Genomic DNA, 18,128 nt, shown 5'->3' with positions numbered 1-18,128 from the left:
TGCTGCCCTGCAAATGACCTGCAAGGTGCAAGACCTTAAGACCTGTCAGTGCTCTGCCCTATTTCCTCTGGAACTAGCTTCACAATAACATCTATGTAGTTCCAAGTAAACAAGGCTGAAAGACCGCAGAATCCTCAAAGTGCAGAACCTACAGGGATAGTTGGGCTTCACTTTTCTGATCACAGGCTTGGAAATGGTTCCATCAGAGACATGTGCATCATTTTATATGGCAAAGTTTTTGGGAAACTGCAGGAACTATCAAAATGACAACAACGACAATTCTGCAGGGGGAACTTATTGCCCCTTAATAAGCAACATTAGGGCTGGGCATTGATAAGGATTTCTCAATTCGATTCTATATTGATTTTTGTTAGGGGTATTTTAGTTACAATATCAATGCATCTCCAACCTGGTGCATTATCAAAATGTTGTTTACAATAAGAATTGACCCCAAAGAAGTAACATCGTGTACTTTTTATTTAACATGACAAACACACAGTAGTCAGCACAATAATAACAATTTTATGAATTAGACAGCTTATGAACTTTTTGTCCAGTTTTAGATTTGTTGTCTGCACATCAGGCTCATGGTTTTAATTAAATGAACTGGGGTTCAACTTGTGCGAGATTTGGCCACGAGATCTCACAGCGCGAAGAACAAAACCACACAAGAGTTATGGGGAAAGGTATACTGTAAACAAAATGCCGAAAATACACTTGCGGCCAAAGCGGACGCTAACAGAGTGTAACATAAACATCAGTGCAAAACTAACTTACATATTCATGGACGCACACACGACAAAAAGAGTCAGTCGGCGATCACTGACGTCTCTGTAGTTGGTGCAGTAAACAAGTCCGGGCATGTCTCCCTCACTGCTGTATTTTGGGGGGATGCGCTGAGTCGTGCTGTGTTCAGGAGCACTCAAAAACGTGAGTGATCAGACACATTTTTACATATATTTTTAAAGATCGATCTCGGGATTTCTTAATCGATATTTGGTCGTACAAATGAGAATCGATTGGAATCGGAAAAATTGATTTTTTAATCCCAGCCCTATTCAACATTAGATGACTGTATACAGTAGTTAACAATACCAAAAGTTCAGGTTTGGCTGATGGAAGGTGCCGTTGGGAAAAGTATAACAGAGGACCAACAAGTGTCAGATTCTAACTGCTATTTTACACACCTGTATGCATATGATTGGGTATTACGGACGCTGTTAAAAGAGCCACTAATGGTGAATAACGAAGCAGCTGATGCAACTAGCGCGTGCAACTACAGGGTTATGTCTGAACTAAAGCAATGCAACATTTATGTAACGTCCCAGCTGGGTTTGTGGAACAGGGAGCCATGTTTGGATTAGACTTGGGATCAGCTAGATGAAAAAGGACCTGCATGCCCCTCTGTGTCCACATGCTTGTTCCTATACTCTGTCAAAACAAAGCGACTCTGCCATTCCTGATAAAACTTTATCTGGGGTCGGGCAAAAACTTTTGGTTTGTAATCTCGGCCCCCTTTTCTGACAATCTTGCAAAGCTGGACAAGCTGAGATAACTTTTTGCAAAATGCATGGTCCAATATTTGCTCATTTGGGACAACACTCAGTATGAAACAATTCAATACAAAGTGCATTTGGTAGCTTTAACACACTTTAGGTTATTGTCAGAGAGGAAAATAATTGGATCAATGAATCTGCAGTAATCCAATATTTAGTTTCCGTATTAAAGCTTTGCAGAATGTGCAAGCAGTAAGTTACAGAAGTATACAGCTGTACTTATGCAACACAACAAAGGGGGAAACTGTGACATATTAACATATTGCCTGCCCTTAAGAGCATGTAACCTGAATATAAATGCAGTTGTTATATATCCAAAACATGGGCCCTCTTCAAATGCAATACCATCGAAAGAGGATAAATGCTACTTCTGCCTTTTATCAGAAGGGGGTTGAATGTACTTGTCCTCCCTAAATGAGCACATGCAGGCAGATTCATTGTTCCAAGATGAAAGATGAGCGGCCAAACCATCAGAGCTACAATAGGGTGTGAATCCAGTGTTAATAGAACAGTGTAATTATGGTGTGTCGGCCTTAATAAAACATGTGGCCCATCAGAGAGAAAGTTATTGTAAATATATTCAAGAGGCTGTCTCTCTTTGTCTTCTTTTCCAGGAAATGTTTTTGTGGTGAGTTTGGCGTTTGCTGACCTTGTGGTAGCCTTCTACCCCTACCCTTTGGTTCTCTATGCACTCTTCCATGATGGATGGGCACTGGGAAACACACAATGCATGGTAAGCACTTCATTTTTACCAATATGACCATTGCATACGGTGGCCGACAAGGGCGCATGTTCTGCAATGGCCCCAAAAGATTATTAATTGGAGAAACTATTTCTCCATCAAATATGATCCAGTTGCACCAAAACCAGAGGCTAATGTGTCAGGTTTTTCTTACAAGTTAAGGAGTAAATCTTTTCCACTTAGCGCCCCCTACAGGTCTGGAGCACTTCTGTTGTGACGACTGGATATGCAGCATTTTTCTGTTGCATTCGATTTCAGTGTTTTGACTTTTGTGTTTGTTTTGACTTTGCAGGGTTTAGGTAGTTGCAGTGCGTTTTTTCTTAATGCATTTTTACATTTGCAGCATGTTTCCATTGTTGCATTTGTTTTAGACTTCTGCATGTGTTTTTGAATTGGCTTTGTTTCTGAACTTGCAGCTCGTTTCCCCCAAATGAAATGGGCCATTGCCGCGTATTTGCCCTTGTCTGCCACATAAAATACAACACCAGTAAACCCTCTCTCCAAACACAGTCAATCATATAAACTTCACTTTCCTCCTTTCTTCCTGTTCAGGTCAGTGGTTTCCTAATGGGGCTGAGTGTCATCGGCTCCATTTTCAACATCACTGGGATCGCAGTGAACAGATACTGCTACATCTGTCACTCGTTCTCCTACAGTAAACTGTACAGCTATCGCAACACTCTGCTGTTTGTTGCCTTAATCTGGGTGCTCACAATAGTGGCCATTATTCCCAATTTCTTCGTTGGATCGCTGCGCTACGACCCGCGGGTCTACTCCTGCACCTTCGCGCAGAATGTCAGCAGTTCCTACACAGTGGCCGTGGTGGTGGTTCACTTCCTGGTTCCCATCGCAGTGGTTACGTTCTGCTATCTACGCATCTGGGTGCTTGTGATTCAGGTCAGTTGGGCTTCTTTATTTCTTTAGACGCACAGAGAAGATAGAAATCGGGGGGCCTTTTTAAAAGATTTAATAACATTCAAGGGCATTGCACTGGGGTAAAAGAGAGATTGACTATGCAGGGCCCTCAAATGAGAAGGGCCCACAAAGATACAAGAATTATTAGTTGTGGATTCGGGGAGGGGCCCTTTGAGGATCTCCATGTACAGGCCCCAGAATGTTGTGCTACACCCCTGGTAACCGATAACCCTCCGGCCAAACAACAAGATCAAAGAACCTCCCAGGGTTAATGCAAATTTGATGTAATTTAGAATCTAAAGCTATTGATTCTTTTCTGGAGTCTGTGCTTTTATAAATGCCAGAATACACTGACAGAGAACTCCCCCTCAGGATTAAATTCCTTTTTTGCATTTGAGTGAATCAATTTTGATCTTTAACAACTAGTAATCGAAATGTAAAAACAACCTCTGGAGACGACAAAGATTTGGCAAAGTCGCTGCCTGTGATTTCTGCAGAGATATCTTGTGTGACAGGCAGATACATGGACCAGATCCCAGGAGTGGTTGAATGTGTGGATATTTGAGTGTGTGCATGTGTGGATGTCACTTAAGGCCAATGTGTGGGTTTCTGTTTATGTGTGTCTGTAGGTGTGTAAGATACAGAGGCAGAGAGAAACATTCGCCTTCGGGCTATATTTACCTCTTAATTCTCTAAATCTTACATGTTTTTATGTCCAGGTGCGACGTAAAGTGAAGACAGAAGAGAGCCCTCGCCTCAGGCCGAGTGACTTGCGGAATTTCATCACCATGTTTGTGGTCTTTGTGCTGTTTGCCATCTGCTGGGCTCCGCTGAACCTGATCGGCCTGGCGGTGGCCATAGATCCGTCCCGTGTGGCCCCCCTCATCCCGGAGTGGCTGTTTGTGGTCAGCTACTTCATGGCCTACTTCAATAGCTGTCTGAACGCCATCATCTATGGCTTACTCAACAGGAATTTCAGGAACGAGTACAAACGCATCGTCACCTCCGTTTGGGTGACTCGGCTTTTTGTGACAGAGACTTCGCGAGCCGCCACGGACGGCAGGAGCATGAAGAGCAAGCAATCGCCGCCTCCGCCGCTCAACAACAACGAGTCGGTGCGAGATCGCGTAAACAAAGATTGAAATGTGGACTTTTAAGTCTGTGAAGTGGTCATTTCTGTTTTTATGTGACATTTAGACATTTGTGCAGCTAAAGAGTATCAAGGAAGAAATAAAACTGGAATACATGGCTGGGTTTTCTATCCGCTGATATGCCGAAGGTGTATTTACATCTGTGCACATGGGTAAAGTTGTGAGAAGTGATCTAATTAGCTATAGTGCTTTGCTAAGAGCTAAATAAGGATACGTTTCTTCAGCAGCGTAAGCATGAACGGAGCCAACGTTTTATGTTGTTGCGTCCTCAGAACGGAGCCATGCATTGCAGTTTTATTTTTGCTCTTACTCTATAAACAATCTGAATGGTACATTAATATTTCAGAGCGAAAAAAAGATATCCTTTAATGTCGGCTGCTGTAGACTCACGGTCATTAGACTGGGTAACCCCTGGTAAACACACACCTCTCTTTAGTAACTTTAAAAGCCTCAAATAGTTCAACTTGCCTCAACTGAAGGATAGAAAAGGGTCAGTCTGTCTATAATGTATAATATCAATCAAGATGGGGATTCATGCTGATAGTACTGTGGTCAGAACTGACAACTATACTGTGGGTAAATATGACAGGAGCTTTAAGCTGCCTGGTCTGACGCTCTTTGCACTGCAAACAAAAACTTAGTAACGATCATGATGGATTAAATCAGGAAATCAAGTCACTGATGGACGACATATTGTCATGATCGAATCCAGCAAACTTAGTAAAACGCTTTTTAAACGACGAGTTTTAGTTTTTGAAAGTCCCAAAACAAATGGTGCATGTGATGAAGCAGGTGGAGGAAACCTACTTTTCTATTATTGCTGCTGTATCCATTGTTCTGCTCACATCCCATACTTCTCACTGTTCTGTAATATTATTGCTATAACAACGTAAAGGATAAGTCGCTGTAGGCTGCACGCACAGAAAAGGCCACTTGATATTATCTTTAAGATGTAATGTGAAAAATACTGCACTGCACTTGAGTATCTACATTTAGCGCTCCTTAATCCCAAGCTACTCAGAGGCATATAAAGCGGTCTAAACGACTGTAATAGTCTCCCGTTTATTATTATTATTATATTACATATTCATTCTTCCATAAGTACAATCCAACAATGGTAAATGGACTCTACTTATATAGCGTGTTTCTAGTCTTGCGACCATTCAAACACATTCACTCATTCACACACACATTCACACACTGATGGCACAGGCTGCTACCTAAAACTGTCAATCAGTCTTCACATTCACACATCGATGGCTATGCCACCAGGAGGAATGTAGGGTTCAGTGTCTTCCCACACATGAGTGTCGATGGAGCCGGGGATGGAACCACCAACCTTCTGATAGAAGGACGACCGAGCCACAGCCTCTTCCACCACTGCTGGACAGTATGACTTCACGCAGGGAGAGCACAACTCCAAACACTGATGTCAACACACTAAATATATCATAATGCAAGTGGTTCAATTTCCCAACAGTGCAACAGCATGGACGATTCTGTAAGCACACTAACTCTTTGCTATGCAATTCAAAACACCAGGACGTTCACGATCCAAGACAACAAAGATCTCCACATCATATCCACTTAAAACAGAGATGCTCCCTCAGCTTTGTACATGCATATTTAAAACAGGCGTCTTACTGATTTAGCATCACTGATGCTGCTCTCCAGGCCCCACAGTAACAAAAGGAATAACAAGTTTAGGAGATTTTATTGCCTTCTTTGTCAGAAAACCCCGGCCAATTACATTTACAGCACGCGCAGAAAGCAATATAGACTACGGACAGGTTCCTCTGCCTCCGACTTCACATGCATTAAGTTGTGGTCTTATACAGTGACGATTCTTATTCTTCACTCTAAAATGCTTATGCAAAATTTAAGCTGTTCATTTTATAGGTTATTTTCCTAACAAAAGACTTAATTTACCAGGGACCTTTTGATGCTTTTACAGCGGAAAACTGAACAAAAACAAAAAGAGCACAATGTGGGAAGCGTTAGGAGTTTTATTGTCACTGGGCCAGTTTTAATTTGGCAGAGGAGTGACATTCATTGCCTCTTAACCGAACAGCGTTTGAAAAGATGGAGATTGTCGAGAAGATACAGCTCATATCTGTATTCCCATCTCAGGGTGCCTACCAAACGTTTTATTGCAGTTGTCTGACACATTTGCAGTTTATTGGCTGCCGTAAAAGGAAGTCTGAAGACCGTTCAAAGGGATGTTTTGTAAATTAGTGTCAGTGTGGTTTTTAACTGTGGTATATTGTTATTGGAGGTGTATTCAAAGTGTGCTTTTTTTATAGAACTGAAGCTCAGTAACCCCACACAATTAAAAGGTTATTATCAGAAAATGCTTAAGCTCTCTTTCCATAAACGCCACAAAAGTGCATCTAAAACTACATCTTGCTTAATTGGCATGTACATTGCGTAACCACAAATACATTTGTTTTTCAGCGTGGGGTGATTAAAACGACTTTTAATTGCAAAAATACCCAAGAATGGTAAAAGAGCTTTCTCATTATATTTCAAAAAGTTTTTAACATTTAAATTCAATTTGTGGGAAATGTGTGATTTCTTATACAGGGTTAAAGTGCAAAGCCATAGATCAGGAATGGCGACAGATTGCAAAGCTTAAAGTCGTACAATTAATAGTCATAGGACAGATTTCAGAGCACTGCAAGCAGAGGAAGAAAGCCCGGCAACAAATAACGACATTTGTGGCGCATAGGAGGGTAGAAAAAAACGGGTGTGTTAAGATTAAGACTGAGACAAACGTAGGGAAGGACTGTGCAGTTCTGACAGAGGTCAGAAGGTCATTAATCCTTTGGGACACATGAGTGGTGTCCAGGTGCGACACGGTTGTAAGAAGGGAGATCTTGGTAACAACACAAACTAAAAAAGACTGAGAAGGTAATTCTCAAACATCTGGAGAGTGTTTTAGATGCACTTCAAGGAAAAAAAGACTTCAATATAAACCAAAGACATGGGCATAGCTGAAGGGGGTTTGGTGTTCACACACTTTATCAAGTTATTGCTGGAATAAATCTTCACACCTTGGCTCCTTTAAGCTGTTTTCATTCAAAGTACTGCCTTACAGTTAATACAATAGTGTCAAATTTTGAATAATATGGCAGGTGCCATATTTTCTATTAAAAAAAAAAGACCCCATTCAGCAAACTTAGTTTGCCTCCGTACTGCTTCTTTTTAAGTATTCAGGACAGTCTGTGGGAAAGTGTCCGCTGCAGCAGAAGTGCACATGCCGGCCTCGGGCTGGAGACTCAATCGCCGAAACAAAAGAACAAATATTATCTTTTTCTCCTTTGTGTTTCCTTTCTTTGTACCCTACAGCAAAGTTATGTAACTATGTTCATTTATGTTCCCTCTGCTCACTGTCTGCTTACTTATTTCTGTCTCCATGCAAACGAGTATGACAGCTGGCTTGTCACCGTAAATGTTACATTCATTTAAAATGTTGTTTCCTGTCGTATGCAGCACAAACTCACAGCTATACTCTTTAAAACTAAACGCTTTGCTGTATTTTCTCACTGGACTTTAACACAGTCCGGAAGTTAAGAAAGGGTTGCAAAATACTATTTATTTGTCTTTTTAACGGAGATAATAAACAACTCTGGATGCAACCATGTTAATTAAGTTTATAGAAAGCGTAGTTTGAGACATTCTTTTTTCTCTAGCACATAAATACGTCCCTTACTTTAGTGAGGCTCCTATTTTTCAGAAAGCAAATGTATCCTGGTGTTAGATTGACTGTGTTTTGAACAGATGAGATGCTGCAGCAGAGTGTTAAGTTTCTCACAACAGAAGCTACAGGTGTTTCTGTGATGTGTGCGATTATAACTGAGGCCGAACAACATTTTTAGTTCTGAATCTAAAAAACAGTGAGCCTGTGTTTACTTTCATCCAAGTGTGAATTGAAAAATCAACATATACACTGTTGTGTAGTTCTGCCTTCAAAAACGAAACACGGGTTCTCACGTTGTTTTTCATTGGAAGATGAAAGCGAAGGTTTCGCTTCTAATCCCTCTGAGTGCTGTTCTCAATGAGGAGAAACACCCTGGAATTTCTGCATCATGCTGCTGGAGTGGCTCTTTCACCATCTCCAGCATCTGTGCACAGTATCCATTCAGGGTCGACACTTTCTTACACAAGGCATTCCCTGCTATTTCTCGGTTGCTGACTTTTCTTTTCTACCATGTGATCTCCGTTTTGAAGAAACAGCAGCGTGAGCGAAGCAGCCACTTTGCATTTTAAAGGCTCGCGCGATAGCGACTGTAAACATGGTTGCTACATTAGACTTACTTTAACTGATGGAACTGAAATGATGCAGATGATAAAAAGTGGTAAGCTAATTATGCCTCTTGCTAATCAAGGCCATAGTTTGATTTCAAATACAACACGGCCTTTTGATCAGTGTTACTGTCTGGCAACGCTGTGAGCAGCATTTAAATATTCTCCTGGGCACAGCAGCCAACTCAGACTAGAAGTTGCCTCATGTAGTTTTTATAGACTGAGGGATACATGGTATACACGTGGTAACTCTGAAGCCTCACTGATTTCTGCCTTTATTTTCCTAGTTTGCTTTTGTGTGTCATTTATGGGACTTATGTAACAGCAAGGCGGCATTAGCTCAAAGCTAAGGACAGAAAATGATGCATCACTGATCAAATCATAAGCAGTGTACCTTCGCTGGGATGAAAATATAATGATAAGCCTTGGGAACATAATTGAATGCACTTACAGTGTCCTGACATAAATACAATGACAGACCACAGACAACATGGTCTGCAGTGTTTACAGAAAACTACCATCTACATTAAAACTGTGACTATGGAGATGTTAATGACACGGCTATTAAAACGTTTGCAAAGCACAAACCCTTCTCGCCTGATAAATATTTACAATCTGTTGCCACTTAATTGGCTGCGGCTCATTAGACGCAGGTCAGATCTCTGTTTGCTGACAGCCTGAATCGTTTGAGGCGTGGATTAAATCATAAATTGGAAACGAGAATTTCCGTTACTGCTGTAATGTCGTGTCCCTTTCTTGGTGCGCACACGCCGGATCAAACTATTAAAGATGTATTTCTTTGAAAAAAGCGAGGTTGGAACATTTTGGGCATTTAGCCAGCTGAGTTCTTGTGTCTTTATAAATGTCTTCTGTTCCGGAGGCTTTGTGAATGTGCATGCTTGTCTGATTTTGTTTTATTTTTTTTACAACCGCTGTTCATTGACAAGAATTCACCAACAGGTGCAGGCTGCCATGCCCTGCGGATGGTAACATGAGTAACACGAACCAAAGGGAAATCTGTGGAATGTAATGGAATTTGAAATTTCAACCCCTCAAAAGGCTCGGTTGGGACGCCGAGTCTCATCATAACGAACTGTGTATAAAGACATTTGCATTCGGTGTACAGTTCTACTGAAACACGATGTTATGGAAAATAAAGTTGATATATCATGCTTTGTGATATTTGCTTGTTAATGCATTTGTGAAAGCTCCAGGCACAGGAAGATGAACCCTCGTCGCTCTCTTTTTCCGGCCTTTCATGAATCATACTTTAAAAGGTTTTTCTTAAAAGCCCAAATTTACTGTGACAAACACATTTTGTCATTGTAGCTCAGGCTGCCAGACTTTTGCAGTGTTTTGACTGTTTCTTGTACACAAGGCTCAGAATTAGAGCTAGAGAGCTTTTTCCAACTTGGTTCACACTTTGAACTCCCTCTTTCCAACTGTTCTTTTATACAGGTAGGGGGGATGGATAGAAAGTTTGAATGGAAAGCATATTTCTGCCCTTAGTTTGGGGGAAATGAGGCAGTGAATGTGTGACAGTTAAAAGGGTCTCAGTATGGTCACATTAGCCATGCCTGCTGCACTTGTTGAATATCACATCTTTAATTTTATCTTCTTGTTTATCCGTAAAACTTAAATTAAATTTACTTTTTAATTAAGGTTTTAGCTCTTTCAACTGTAAACGAAAATCCAATTATCAGCCCATGATATTGTTTTTAGCACCCCCTTACGTGCTCACGACGCCTCAAATTAATTTATAGTTATTCAATAAACATCATTCCTTTCCTTCTGCTCCACAGTGTGTGTGAGGCGCAGAATAAGGCATTAAAGAGTAAATGCAGATTAGATTTTATAACACACCAGGACAAGTGGCTGGAGGTGATCCAGCACTGGAGGCTGCGGATTATGATTAACAAAAGTAGATGTGGTTAAGAGGAATTACTGCTTGCTCATGATGAATAATTGCAGGAGATGATAACCAGATGGTGGTCGTATAATTCATCCCCACGATCAAACTCAAGGCACACATCAGTAACTGCAAGGGAATAAATTCATCAAGTTACACAGTATGTAATGTGATAATTTTCAACAAATTTCATTAAATTCATTCATCAAATCGGTGTCCTTTTCAGTAAAGAGCAGCCTCTCCACCCACTATACAAGAGAGGAGATCAGCTGACATTACAGTGATTAACAAGGCTTAACAAGTCTGATCTTTTTGTTCCACTTTTCATTACTGGAATACTTCACTACCCATTCTTCAATTAAATATCGAACAGTTATTACACACCACCTTTAAAAAAGCCGCCTTCTCCGGCTGGCAAGTGGCCGACACATAGAAGTGAATGTTGCAAGTTTAAAAGATCAACAAACAGTTGATGGACTCATATTTCTACTTAAAGCGTCTGTCAAGTTATCAAGGCTTAACTGACTGCTTGTGTTTGCCTTTAATAACTCTGAACGACCTTTATACCACTGTTAGCCTTGCATTTAAATACTACGATCTGTCGGTTACAATATGATACGTTATGATATGTTACAATACGTTACAGTATGGTACAACACAATACGATACGATAAGGCACTAGGGGTGGGGATCTTTGGGTGTCTCACACTTCAATTCGATTCCAATCTTTGGGGTCACGATTTGATTCAGAATCAATTTTCAAGGTGGTGCGGCAAATAATGGCATGAAAGTGTAAGATTGTATAATTTCCATTTTTTGAAAAAGTTATCAACGGATCACAATATTAACACACAAAGGCAAATCTAAGACCAAAGGTCACGCTTACCTCAGGGGTTGACAATGAGGACAATTTTCCACTGGCACTCTGGGCCAGTAACTTTCCAAATTCACTGGACCTGAAATGGTATAATTTTAATGTCAAGTTTAGTTTCTCCTTATGTAAGGGTTCGTATTACTAAATATGTGTTCAATAGTGGAACTATTATAAACTAAAATAGACCAAACATTATCATATGGGTATAAATAAAGAGGTTTAATAATAACAGAAATGTTTTCAATGGAAGCTTATGGTCTTCTACTTTCTGCTGTGTGTGCACTAAAGGTGTAACCATCAAAAGTCCGCGGCACATCTGCTCCGTGAACAGTCCGTTTACGCAGTCACAGCGTTAACGTGCACCTGCACAAGGTGCCACTGATAACGGGAATACACACACAGCCACCTCATATAACTGCCTGTTTTGCTCAATCATCCAGTAGGTACATCGGTGACAGAAGCAGTGCTGCGCGCATGTAGCACACTGGGCCAGTAGGAATGCTTCCGGGGAGGTTACAAACATACCGTCGGGCAACCAACCAAGTGTTTATGTCGAGCCCTGTACCTGGTGTTCTACGGAAGTTGTGTAGTGCGCAAGATGAGACGGGAAAAAAAGTTTGTAAAAATTGATTTTTGGAAATTATTAATCGATTTAGAATCTTAGAAGATAAGAATCACGATTTTTACATGAATAGATTTTTTTGCCCACCCATATTGTATGCGATTCAATACAACACAATAAGATAGGTGACAACACGACACGATATAGTACAACATACAGTGCAACACGACACAATACAACACTGTGCAACACGATACGATATGAAACGTTACAATACGGTACAATGCTTTGGACAAAAGTGCTGTACATCTAAGTTAATACAACACAAGCAAGGATCAAGACAGGAGGGAACAAAGTCAGTACATGACAACAAACAGCTCCAAGTACCATTGGACAGAGGTGCTGACAGGCAGTGCATAGGTCAATATAGTCATCATCATGAATATTCTAATAAACATCAACAACATCCTCGATGTCATCATCATCAATGGCATCAATATCATTAAGTGCAAAGTTGTATCGTATTACGGTACAACATGATACGATACAATACGATATGGTACAATACAATATGATAAGGTACGATACGGTACAACATGATATGATAGGTGACAACACGACACGACACGATACGATACGAAACGAAACGATACTATACAGTACAACACGATACGATACAACACGATAAGAAACAACACGATACGACACAAAACAACACGGTACAGCACGATACATGATTAACAGGGCTCCCCAGTATGATCACTTTGTTCCACTTTTCATCACTGCAATACTTCACTACCCATTCTTCAATTAAATTAAATCAAACAGTTATTACACACCACCTTCAAAAAAGCTGCCTCCTCTGGCTGGCAAGTTGCCGACACGTGGAAGTGAATGTCACACGTTCAAAAGATCAACAAACAGTTGATGGACTCATATTTCTACTTAAACCTTCTGTCTCTAAAGTTTCATATCAAGGCTTAACTGACTGGTTGGGATTGCTATTAATAACTCTGATTGACATTTAACTTGTAAAAGGGGACTGTAATTGCACCTAATGCATGGATTAACAAAGATAATCCATACCCTAGATTAACGGTGTTAATCCGTGTATTAATTACACATAGAAGCAATATTATACTTTTTCATTTCCCTGAGATTAGAGGGCACTCTTTAATAAAATTACATAGATTTACCTAATGTATCACACATTTTATGGTAAATACTAGGAGGGTCTTTGTTAAGAAAGGTACTTTTAATTAAACAAGCTTGCTGTGGAATATATCTGTGATTGACACAGGAGTTGTTTACATACAGTACGTTGGAGGAAAGATGCTCCAATTCTTAAATTTAGAAAACGTGTGCTTTAAACACGTGTGCCCTTTCGGAGGCATGGACCCTTTCACATTTAAAAACAGAGATAACATGGCAGAAACGTCCCCATTGCGCAGGACTCAGCAGGCTTTTACAGAGGAATGGGATCAAATGACTCATGCTGTTTATTATTTTGTGATACATTCATTTTTAAATTGATAATGCTGTGCCTAAAAATCTGTGTTTTGCCTTTTATTTTTGTACATTCTATAATTGAGTGATTGGTACTGCTATTTAAGCACTTAAGACACCTTAAGGAAATGTTTTATTTGACATTGAACTTAATTAAATTAGTTTATGACTTTAAGGTTGTTTATTCCCTATCAGCTTTTTCCATCTCTTCACAGAATTTGATTTAATTTACACTAAGCAGAATATTCAAATACACCTCCACAACTCCGTGTTTGTCATTTCCTCACGATCTGTTGAAATGGAAATTTTTCCCAAGCTTTAGTCTGGCAAAGTTAATTTTTTTGGCGAAAAAAAGCGTAACAAACCGCCCACCCGGTTTAAACAAAAAAAAAGTGGACTGCAAAGTTCGACTGCAGTGTAAGAAAGATGACCTTATCTTTGCAGAAACAAAACATGAACATAGTTACCGTAAACTCTTTTCTTAAGAAAAAATTCTGGTCTTTCAGAAAACTCCTTTCAGACAACTCTCCCCTGTTGACGTTGTAAGTCTTACAGCCAGAGTTAAAATATTTTCTAGGAACCAGACTTGAATCACAAGCACAGCAGACAAGAAAAAACATGTCCAAAACTATTGACTCTGAACTGCCTTATCCGTATTACAGCCTTTGTTCTGCTGCCAACAAGCTCCTCTTCTGTTGCTCGAGAACAGCAATCACGGCCGCATCACCGCTCTACTTCAAACACTTTCAATTACTGTACTTTGCAGCTGCTAGGAGAGCGCTGACTAGCTGCTTCAGGAGTCAGCTGTCTGCTCTCTGCTGACAACCAAAAGGAGCCCGAAGAATGACAATAGCTGCTAAGACCTCCGGTGTTGTCTTACGGTTGTCATGAGGACAGACGCTACAGACACCGGGCAGTCTCTCTAACAAAATCAGCAGTGCTAAACAAACTGGGACTGTAAAGCAGATAACCTGTCATGCTCATAGGCATCTGACTGAATGTTGAATAGTGAAGAATAGGTATTCAAGTTTTCTTTTTTTTTTTTTGGTCTCTTTTATGGCAGCCTAAAACTCAATGTCAGAGGTCTCAGCTGCACAGAGTGCCTTACATAAACACTGTTACTGCTGGACAAGGGTCTTTGTTTATGTCTATGAATTGAGCTCAAATAATAAAGCTTAATACAGCTTAAATGTTACGATATGATATGATACAGTACGACACGATACGATACCGCACAACACGATACGATATGATACCGTACAACACCATACGATATGATACCGTACAACACCATACGATATGATACCGTACAACACCATACGATATGATACAGTACAACACGATACGATACTGTACAACACGATACGATATGATACAGTACAACACGATACGATACCGTATACCACGATACGATATGATACAGTACAAGACGATACCGCACAACACGATACGATATGATACAGTACAACACGATACGATACAGTACAACACGATACGATACCGTACAACACGATATGATACCGTATACCACGATACGATATGATACAGTACAAGACGATACCGCACAACACGATACGATATGATACAGTACAACACGATACGATACAGTACAACACGATACGATACAGTACAACACGATACGTTACCGTACAACACGATACGATACAATACAACACGATACGATACCGTGCAACACGATACAATATGATACAGTACAACACGATACCATACCGTATACCACGATACGTTACCGTACAACACGATACGATACAATACAACACGATACGATACTGTGCAACACGATACAATATGATACAGTACAACACGATACGATACAGTACAACACGATACGTTACCGTACAACACGATACGATACAATACAACACGATACGATACCGTGCAACACGATACAATATGATACAGTACAACACGATACGATACAGTACAACACGATACCATACCGTATACCACGATACGTTACCGTACAACACGATACGATACAATACAACACGATACGATACTGTGCAACACGATACGATATGATACAGTACAACACGATACGATGCCGTATACCACCATATGATACCGCACAACATTATACAATATGATACGGTACAACAAGATACAATATGATACAGTATGGTACAACACAATACGATATGATACGATACGATACACTACAACATGATACAATACCATACAACACAATACGATATGATACGATACAGTACAACACAATACGATACGATTTAGTGATATACCATACAATACAATAATACGATATCATACCATATGATACAACACAATACGATATACTTTATTGTCCCTGTAAGGAAATTTGTATACTCTTATTCTTTTCATATATGCTTATGTGCCTGTGTGAGTTTCCATCAGGTGCACCATTCCCATCTGTAGCCCACTGACATGCAGGTCAGATGAAACGGGACTAAATTGTTTGTTTGTTTATTGTATCTCTGTAATAGACTAGAAATCATGCACCCAATGTTTGAGAGGTGTGGTGCATCCTTGACCAATCCTGACAGGCTTCAGCCTTGCGTGGCCCTGAATAGAAAGAGGACAAGTGGTTCTGAAAATAGCTAACAAAACACTGACTTTAATTATTGTCTTAGATTCTTAATTAAGCGCGATTTATTGTCTGAATTTGTGTTCTTTGTGTACAATTTCCACAAAAAGATTCACAGTGAGTGTTAAATCTGACATTTCAAAGACAGCAGGAGGATTTTTTGTCACAGAATACTACTTATGCACGTACAGGACAGGATCATTATTGATGGCGTACCGCTTTGTCCACAAAATCGACACAAAATAACTATAAATTCAAGAAACCAATTTTTATTTCCAAAAATATTTTTCTTCTCTGCACACATGCTCTGCTCTGCTCATGTTTCTACTTTAGACTTTGCTTCTTCTGTATGATGAAAATGTCTATTCAAGAACCTCTTCACACCTGCTCTTCCTTTTGAATCCCCTCCTCTGCTCCTGTCACACCTAAATCCTCCTCTTCTTTTTCTCAAATGCATTAGTCCTGAAGTAAAGAAAGTCCTCTGTGCCCGTCTCCTCTGTTATAGTTTACGCTTTTCCATTGTAAATGATTCCTTCTCAGGTCACAGGAATCTTTTGTTAGCGATCGTCATTGTAATTTCCTAAGTAAAAAGCAAAGCTTCACTTAATTTGTGGACTGAATTCCTGTATAGACACACAAACTCAATGTTTACAGCAGCGATATCATCTCCATTAACTGAGGGTTACTATGTCTTAACATTTGGACCTACTCAATAATTCATTGCTGCATAAACTTTTAGTGGCTATACATAATTGCATTACCTTAATTCATAAATATAAAATGTCAAAACCCCAACAGCAGCCTATTAGCACGCTGCTGTATGGTACACTGATTTGCAAGTCTAAGTGAGCAATTTGTCAATATGTGAAACGCATATTAATGTGTCAATCTGAGAAATTTGAATGAAGTTAAGATAGGTGCTTTGATACCAGTGAACTCCATAAGAAGAGTGTGTGAAATATAAGTCTGCATAATCTATTTTACCTTCAATAGAAATAGGCTGTGCATAAATGGTGGTGCCCGCTTTAATTCAGACCTTTCCCTTTAGTCCTGTGATCCCTTTTTAGATTGAACACTATGATGAAGTTTTTAAAGCACTTTCTAAACTCTGAAGGGCATTTAGTATCTCCACCAGGCTCTTCCGATCTGATGCACATGATAATCACGTCATCGGTGTGTCAAAATGTCACCGAAGAACATTATTAATTCATTTTTAGAAGTCTTTTGTACCTGTGATGCTTTTGAAATTTCCAAGAAAAAAGCTGGTCCTGAATCTGAAGCTTTTTATTGTCCCTCACTTTATTATCTATTCTCATTCTGTTACAGACAATTGTCACAAAAGGACATAAAAAGAAGAATTTATGTGCGAGATCTGACGGGTCCGGCATAATTGTGGAAGCGATGGCATTACTGCTGCAGCAGTGCTTAGTTTAATGGTCAATGAATTAACTGGCTGCTGGCTAAAGTGGCTATCCACTTTACACAGAAGCAGGGTGAGCTATTATGTGAATAAAACATAGCATATCAAATGCAGATGGATTGGATTCTGAATACTTAATATTGTTTTCCTAAGCCATGTAATCACTTATTTAATGTATACCTATTATATCTACTGGTTAGCAAACAACAGCTGATTCATGTCAATGGCAGGCTTTGCAAATTCCTGTATGTGTATTCATTACTTACTGATTAGAAGAAGGTACTTTATTTATAGTTAACCACACTAATTTGATAATGCATTTATATTATCAGTGCATATCTTAGCTTTTGCAGTGTTACTTTCTCTTTAAATGAGAACTGCTGCTTCTTACTATTTATGCCTTTCATTCTCCAAGTACGAAACAAAGTGAAAAGCAATTACGGCATCATTATGTCGCCGTTCACTACGCAGGCATGCTGAGCGCCAGTGGGATGTATGCAGATCTATGAGACGATCTTGACATCTGCATCTGAAAGTACTTATGAAACAGATAATGGATCTGTCTTTGAAATGCATCAAGACTCTCGAAGCATTTCAATGTCAA

At 39.8% G+C, this 18,128-nt stretch overlaps 1 protein-coding gene across 2 annotated transcripts in view; it reads left to right on the top strand.

Moving 5' to 3' along the window:
• Nucleotides 1–9,822, top strand: part of mtnr1bb (melatonin receptor 1Bb) — a 41,221-nt gene extending 31,399 nt beyond the window's left edge. The window contains exons 2-5 of one of the 2 annotated variants that reach the window (XM_069667129.1): nucleotides 2,171–2,289; nucleotides 2,851–3,195; nucleotides 3,933–4,330; nucleotides 9,636–9,822. In XM_069667129.1, the coding sequence (XP_069523230.1) occupies nucleotides 2,171–2,289; nucleotides 2,851–3,195; nucleotides 3,933–4,330; nucleotides 9,636–9,699 (926 nt within the window). In that variant the 3' untranslated portion in view covers nucleotides 9,700–9,822. Of the gene's footprint in view, nucleotides 1–2,170; nucleotides 2,290–2,850; nucleotides 3,196–3,932; nucleotides 4,356–9,635 lie in introns of those variants that run through there. The other variant, XM_069667137.1, reaches the window with a different exon arrangement.
• The last annotated feature ends 8,306 nt before the right edge of the window (nucleotides 9,823–18,128 follow it).

The sequence above is a fragment of the Semicossyphus pulcher genome, unplaced genomic scaffold, assembly GCF_022749685.1.
Source record: "Semicossyphus pulcher isolate SPU_LCO1_2020_fin unplaced genomic scaffold, fSemPul1.0.p SCAF_10, whole genome shotgun sequence".
Lineage (NCBI taxonomy): Eukaryota > Metazoa > Chordata > Actinopteri > Labriformes > Labridae > Semicossyphus > Semicossyphus pulcher.
Note: the sequence above shows the minus strand (reverse complement) of the source record. Positions and strands in the feature narration are given on the sequence as shown.